Raw genomic sequence first — 8,039 nt, forward strand, 5'->3', positions numbered from 1 at the left:
CGTGCCTGTGCAAATTATCCAAAGAGCATTGAGCAGGGAATAAAATCCGTCATTTTTAAAGCTGTGTTCAGAAGGAGCTGTGGAGAGCTGGGGGAGGATAGTTCCACAAACTCCACATGTCACTCTACAGCCTCTGGGAAGAGAAACACCAGGCTTGCGGGCATAACGCTGATAGCACCATTAACAGCCAAAAAAAATCTATATGCAGGCAGAGTGGAAGGAATTCATTCATAAAAGCTGGGATCTATTGTGACTGAAGGAAAGCATTGTCCTCAGTGCATTTTACACTGGTGAATAGGAAGGAGGAATCCTTGCAGATGTACACACACGCACACAGAAGTTGTGAAAATACTAGGAACGTATTTCCTACATTGGGTACCTTTGGTCAGGACTTTGTTATAAATACATACTGCATCAGGAATAAAACACAACAAAATTTTCAGATGAGCTGAGGTGTTTAGGAGATTAATTTTTGTGCATTTTAAAAATTTGGCACTGCTAACGTGCTACAAATTTTAAAGGCAACAGCTAAAAATGTTTCACCTCCGAATTAAAAAAATAAAAAAGGAGCCAAGAGTTGACTGCTGGAAGCTTTTGCACATGGTAATGGTTTTTTTTCTTCTCTTCACCTTGTCCCAACTTGCCATTCCAGGTAGAGAGAAAAAGCGAGTAACAGAAGGGAGCTTTTTCAAGCACTGTTTTTCCTTTCACAAGACATGGAATTCTCAGATTCCACATACTTGGTTATGAAAAGCAATTATGGAATGAGCTGAGAGCACTGGACACAACTGGGGCTTGCTGATTGCCTCCTCATTATGTCACATCCACATCTGTAATGCCCAGAAACCACACAGATCTGAGTGTTTCCCCTAATTTTTATTTAGCAATTCTGTTTTCATAATAGGAACGAGACACCAAAAGATGGTTCATTTCTAGGTCATCACTGAACTTCTTGGTGAGTTAAAGACACAGAGCCCTTAGTCCCATGCCTTCTGACACCACCTGAGGCTTGTAATAATCACTCAGAAATGCACTGCCTGTTGTGCCTTATTGCTTAAATAAACAACCATGTGTAAGGAGGCTGTCTTATCTCTCCTGGGCTTCTGGATACATCAGAAAGCAATCAAGCTTTCCTTATGTAGCTCAGATATCAGCAGAACTCACTAAAACAACAGCTAGGCTTATCTGTTGTTCTCTTTGCCATGCAATTTTGTAGAACTCAAAATACATTATTTCTGTAATTTGCTAGCAGCAAATACAAATTAGTATATGATAGAAGAAATAATGCCCATTGGTGGGAGTTTTCCTACTCTCTGCCCTCCCTTTTTGGAGGTGGTGTGATCTCATAGCTACACCGTTTCCCACTGATATCTCTGTTTTCAGGATCAATAACATGCTACAGCTGAGAGAATTTGCATGACTAGATGTAGCACTTACAGAATAAAAGTACAGCGATATAAATGAAGACTTGGAAAGAATGGAAATATCAAAGCTTTTAAGCAGAAAAGATATCATTTGCCATTTGCCTTGCAATTTAATTCAGAATTTCAGAGCTCTTCAAAAACAATAATGCTTTGGAAAAATGAGCTAAGATCTGCATCTGTACCATTTGTTTCCAATGGCAAAATGTTCATGGCTGATATGTAACTACAGGGTAATGTCTAAGCCATGAAGGGAGGAGTTGCAATTATGTCACCTTTGTTTGGGCTCTTACCCAGGGTAGACAGCTGTGCTGTCCCGAGAGAGATGATTCTTGACCACTTTGTGGTGAAATTGATGTGGTTCTGATGAATCTTTTTAGCTTGAAAATTTTTTGTTGGCATAATATTTTGACATTTTTCTGAGGTATAGGTAATTTTTCTAAAGCAAAACAACATCTTGTTTTAAAGTTTCACTAAATTTAGAAAGGGCTGAAAAGGTTGAAGTACTATGCACAGAGGATTAATTATCCATCTGACTCTGCTCACTTGCACTCATCACATATAGGAAGGCTACCCATTCCCATCTGCTCAACTCCTTCCTTATCTGAGCAGCAAAGGAGGGAGCACTGTTGTCAATATTGCTCTTCTCTGCGCTGTAATGTATGGCACTGACGTCCAAGCACTGCGGTCCCACCCCTATATTCTGCTAAACAGCTGCCATCCAGAAATCTCCAAGTTTAATAGGGATAAAAATTGTTATCCTCAGGTAAGAAACAGAAACAAATCAAATCGCTTGATGTAATACAACGAGCTAGAAGGAGAACTGGGTCAAAACCTGTGTCTCAGATCCATGCCCACGTGACTCTTTCATGTATTCAGATAGGGAAAATTACGCTTTCACCCTTAGCTGCAGGTGGCTGCCTTGTAGGGCTGCCACAGCAGAATTACAGTCTGGTTGACTGTATCCATCACTGTCAAGACCTATTTTATTGACGCCATAGAGGTCTGTGGTTCAGGGTCTGTACCCTGGCCCATATGTAAGGATCCCAAGGGCAGAGTAGGGAGAAACCACAACAGTGAGAGCATTGCTTGGCTTGGGTTTGCTTCATTTTTCAGTCACATGTACGAAGGGGACAGCCCAATTGTGAGAATTCAGAACTCATTTGAGACACTGATGAAATAAAACCCTTTGAGAATTTTTTTAAACAAAGCTGCTGTTGTTTCACCCAGTGTTGATTAAATCAGGAAGGATTCCAAAAAAAAGGCAATATTGAATTCATTCTATGATTTGAGATGAAGGAGACAGCATAGCTATGGAGATAATATGAAAGTGCATCCTCAGATTATCTCCATGGTGGAGCCAAAAAGGCCCATGAGAGGAAATACCTCAGCAAGGAACATCTAAGACACAGTGGTGTCCTCTATGCTACTCACTTGAGTGTCTTCCTGTAGGGCTTAAAGCAACTTACCTCTCTATCCCTTTTATCCTCATTCTCAGCTCCTTGAAGAGCCCTTATGTGGAGCAGAAACAATCAGTACGGTGATTCCACATAAAACCATTGCTGAATGATAAATTCCAAGAATTGAAATGCTGCTGTATAGTTGCAACATGTCACCTCTGAGGATGGTCTGTTGCAAACATGTGGATGTGTTTTGCATTCTCGCCTTCTCCTCTCATTTTATTTCATTTAATCAGTGCAGTTTACTCGAGCTGTTCTCCCCTTGCTGATTAGACTTGTAATTCTTGCACATATGGTGGTGTTTGTGGAGAAAACATTTCCCTCCTCTCCCCCTCCAACCCCAAATCTGTGAGTCTTTTACTTTGGCTCTGTTCTTATCAAATAATTGCAGCTGTAATTAAAGCACAATGAATCAGCACCAGTCACAGGGTTGAGTTCTTCCTTAAGAAATTACATGTCCAGATGTCTGAGATGGCAGGCAGTTCTAGCATTTAAATAATGTGTCCATGAAGTGCCGCCAACCTGAAGGCAAATCTGTTTTCTACCTTTTGGCAAATAACCGTACAACTGGTATTTTAAAGACGCATTGTTGTTACAGTTTTCATCATAAACTTACATGACTCCCTCCTGTAATGATGTGCTTGCTCACAGTATATCACTTGGACACTTGGTATGTCTGATCTGCATAGAGTCCCTGGTAAATAGAGGGAGACCAAGCTGGAGGTCAAGCTAGGTGGAAGTCTGTACCTGTTGACTTTTAATGAATGTCTCCTCTTTAAAAGAAGTGGTGGCTTCATAGAAAATGAGCTTAGGAAGCATAATAAAGAAATACCAATGTTTGAACTTAGCTAACAAAAGAGAAGACGTTCTAAATGAACGTTAATATAAAACTCCCTCGATGTAGTTGGTGATGTCTGCTACAAGCGTAATAAAACCATGAGACGCCGGTCTGCTAAACCACCAGTTAAGGACATATTTCAATTGGAAAATTGGATTTGAGAGTTTAAGTCCTTTTCCGAGCACCTGGAAATACATACATAAGAAGTCCCAGGGCTGAACACTGAACTCGTAAGAGAAAACTGGCAGAGGAGAATGAACCACTGCTAGTGTGCCTAATGCAGTGAACACCCTACCAGGTCTGTAGTGTTGGTGGCCTATGGGACTCCAGCCATTTTCTCACACGTGGAGCAAGTATCTGCTTTGCTTTTAAAAGAGTAATAGAATGTGTGGCAATGGCTGGGTCAAGTTTAAGCCTCCTGAGCATTTTGAAATTTTGAAACTAAAATCAGAAAATGAAGTTGGGGTCTGATTCTGATACCAGGGGAAGTGCACTTTTTCTGCAAGGAAATCACTATTTTCAGCATCACTTGCACTTTCTGATCAGAATGAGGTTTCCCGTGATTACTGTGTACATAGTTGTCTCTACTGGATGATACATATCAATTTAATTCACAGTACAGCTGAGTACATTGCTAGTAAACGTTTAAAAGCTCTGAGGATTTTAAAAGTTGCTTGATAATGCACAAAAGTAACCCCCCTCCCCTTTCTTTCTCCCCCCCTCCCCTTTCCTCCTGACAGCTATATCTGGCATGATTGTTCCCCCCATGTGAAAGAATTGCCTTGAAGAATTTTATTAATGAAGAGGTTGAATTCTGCTTCAGAGAGAATCTGATACAAGTCCCAGAGTGGAACTTTTTACTCAGGCCTTTTTAAAAATAAAAAAGAAATAAAGAAGAATCTTACAATAACTGCGGATTTTTAAACAAAACAAAAATCACCATCCTTGCAAATACTGAAATTAACAATCTACAATTGCAAGGTGTTGATTCAAGTTGTCCATCCCAAATACCTGGGAGATATATTTATTGTATGTTGATAAGAAATCCACTTTTTTTTTTTTTTTTTTTTTTTCTGGGGGTGGGGGCTTGCTTTTATTTCCTTCTGTTTTTTTGTGTTTTTTTAAGGCTTGATTTAACTCAACACCATTTGTCTTTTATAAATCATACAATTACACAAGGGACACTAGAGATGAAACTCCACATTTTTAATTTATGATTTTTTTTTTAAAGCTGTGTAAAGAAAAATGAAGTGGTGTCATTTACATACAAGTCTGTATGGGACAGAATAGAAGTGCCAGTTAGTTTCTCGTAGAAGAATTATGGCCATTTAATGAAGGGTCGGCTCATATAGGTTGCTTATCCTGTGGTGACTTGCTAATACGATGCATTTTTAATGTTCTAATTAAATAGATATCACTCCCTAGAAAGCTGGTATTTTTGGATGACGAGGGCGGGATGAGGGGTGGGATAATAACCTCTGTCTTTAATATCAGGCTAAACAATTGTGTAAATAATGCAACAAGAAAATTTGGTGAAAGGGAAGGTAAAGATGCAAGTAGCAAACACATTTCCTCTTGAACTGAAAATCCAGTGCCTCTAGATATAATGCTAAAACTGCAGAATGAGATGAGCGTGGCTCTCTCTTTAGCTTATATATCAGACTCTTTCCAAACGAGTGGCCTTCCTGAAGTTTAGTGTCACCTGAGCTGTGCGTAAAATGCCATTTGGATTTTGCACAGCCGTCTCGTGGCTCAGACTGCGGCCATCAGGCGTAGGGGGTTTTCAGCGTAGCCCTCGCCCCTCGCCCTGTTTGTTTTTATGGGGCAGAATGAGAACAGACTCGTCTGCGGTTCTGCATCCTCACAGTCTAAAAGCACACGTTTTCATCAGCCTCCCACCAGGATTGTTCCTGTATCAGTCGACCCTCTCAGTTTGTATCATAATATATTAAGCAACAGGTAACTGCTTTTGAATAGTAAATGGAAACATGAGTTTGGGGGGTGGGTGGTGGGGCTGTTAGGAAGGTTTCAAATCAAAACCATAGCTTCTGTTTTACAAAAATTTTGCTATCATTATCTGGGAAGTGTTCTTAAAAACTATTAGTCAAAGAGGCAGCAAAGCTCTGAAGATGCATTACCTGATATTTTTTCTTTGCTGTTGTGTTTTGTATGTAGTTATAAATACTGTAGATTTTTTGTGATTTTTTGCCAAAGTTGTTGTTCTATTTATACATTTTAATGTCTTAAGACAGTTTTTCAATATCACAAAAAAAGAATTTTACTGCATATTTTGCAAAAAGAGCTCACTACCTTTAGCTTGCACATACTTGCAAAATTAATTAAAGAAAAAAAAAGCTTTTTGTTTCTGTTTTTTGTTTGTTTGTTTTAAAGGGGATTTTGTAAGATATCCATATAAATAATGTATTTATCTTTGGAATTTGTACATTGCTTTTTTTCCCCTACCAAGTTTATTTTATTGTGTATGTTTGCTATGTGAAAAGTGCTGATTTGTTTGGTCATTCACCGTTGTATTAGCTGTTTAAATGTGATTTTAAAACATTTCATTTATAGTTTTTTTTTTTAGAATTGTTTAAAACCATGCTTCCATTTTTTTTAATTTCCACCCAAAAGCCATTGTCTATTTTTGTATTATTTGTAAGTTAAGAAGTTTTTTCCAATATATGGCAAAAAGTAGCATATTATTCTTGTAGCATTTAGTTATGTAGATTTTAAAAAAAATGTATCCTTTGCTTTTGAGGCTTAACAAAAACTAATGCTGTTTTACTCTATTAATATGCATGGGATTTCTCCTCTTTGGAGTGACGCATTTTTGTGCATTAAATATGGGGAGAAACTTCATAGAACTCAATGAAAATACTTTCTTTCTTAAGTCTGCTTGTATATTTCTCTGTCTTTCACATAAATATAAACCAGCAGATTGGATGCCTTAACAATGCAAATCATATTCATTTCACTTGTACATTGTACTGTGCACCAGAACTGTCAATCATCACTAACATTCTAAGAAAAAAAAAAAAAGGAATTGAAAAGCACAAAAGAACTGTTTTGTTACCTTAAAACAATATAACTTTTTTCTAGTCGAGCAAGAAATCATTTACAACGATGCTGCAACTGTGCATGCTTCCTGTATGAATTTTGCAATGGTTTTCACTAGAATGTCACAGTGTGATCTTTGGGGGGAAGGGAAGAAAACAGGATTTTTTTTTTTTTTCAAGGTGAGAAAATAAAAGAAGAGAAAACTGGAAAATGTGAGAGACATCAATTTATTGCTTCTCTGTATTCCAAGCGATTATTCTAATTCACATAGTAAGCAACAGCACGACAATATAATCAAATTTAAAGCCATATTTTGTCCAGTGACACCATCAATTACTCTTGTAGAGCTCCACTCAAAGTCATAGCGATTTTGACACCAGTGTTAGCCATCGATGTCTGTAGTCTTCTACGCCAGTGTCCAAAGATCCTTTGACAATGTGCACAATTTTGTTTTGTTGCAGCTATGTATAGTGATCTGATGAATGGGAATTTATAAAAATCTCCCCCGCACCACCCTTATCTTTTACAAAGTAAAAGATGCAGCTGTTTACAGAATATGGCTTTAAGTGGAAACATTCAGATTTCAGTTTTAACAAGGTGAAGCTTCACAATGACTGGATTGCATAAAGTATGCCTATTTCCTCACAGTTGTACTAGGATGCAGCTAAAATGAAGTCATCTCTGAAACTACTAACCTTTCACCTTCTTATCTAAATCTTTTTGAATAGACACACACACTGTACAGTTCTATTGTTAGAGAAACTAACTACTGTAGAGATTGTTATAATTTTTTTGCAGAAATTCAAGCTGTAAAAACTTTTCAACTTTCACAATATTTAATTAAAGTTACTTCCTGTCTGTGAATACAGCTCCTAGTTGTGTGTTTATTTTTCTGCTTCTGCTAGCTAGTAGATGAGAAAAAATAAAATATAGAAGCCAGAGGCTGCTGAATTGTCTTTCTGAAATTAAAGGAGAAGCAGAAATTTATGGAATTATGCAGTGAAACATGGCAAATGCTGGTGCACTGAAACTCCTCTTCCTCTGTCACTAATGGATTTCTAAGGATCCTCACCCATAATGCTGAATGTTCATCCTGTTATCATTATTCTCATTATTTCCATTGTTTTAGTCTATTGATTGCCTGAAAGGCCAACGTATTTTTCTAGCGGATTGCGGGAGCATATCCAGCTTTACGTACCCAGTTGCAAAGAGCTGTCTCTCTAAACACGGTGATCATAAAGTGCAAGGCAAAGGCACATTGGA

At 38.0% G+C, this 8,039-nt stretch overlaps 1 protein-coding gene across 7 annotated transcripts in view; it reads left to right on the forward strand.

Annotated features, from left to right (window-relative positions):
- Window positions 1-7,640, forward strand: part of EBF1 (EBF transcription factor 1) — a 285,087-nt gene extending 277,447 nt beyond the window's left edge. For all 7 annotated transcript variants that reach the window (XM_029998139.1, XM_029998142.1, XM_029998140.1 and 4 more), the window contains one exon: window positions 4,460-7,640. Coding sequence is in view for 3 of the 7 variants with exons in the window: in XM_029998142.1 (XP_029854002.1) it covers window positions 4,460-4,491 (32 nt within the window). In the remaining 4 variants the exon portion in view is untranslated. The remainder of the gene's footprint in view (window positions 1-4,459) is intronic.
- Window positions 7,641-8,039: the final 399 nt, after the last annotated feature.

Source organism: Aquila chrysaetos, chromosome 22 (genome assembly GCF_900496995.4).
Source record: "Aquila chrysaetos chrysaetos chromosome 22, bAquChr1.4, whole genome shotgun sequence".
In the NCBI taxonomy this organism is placed as follows: Eukaryota; Metazoa; Chordata; class Aves; order Accipitriformes; family Accipitridae; genus Aquila; species Aquila chrysaetos.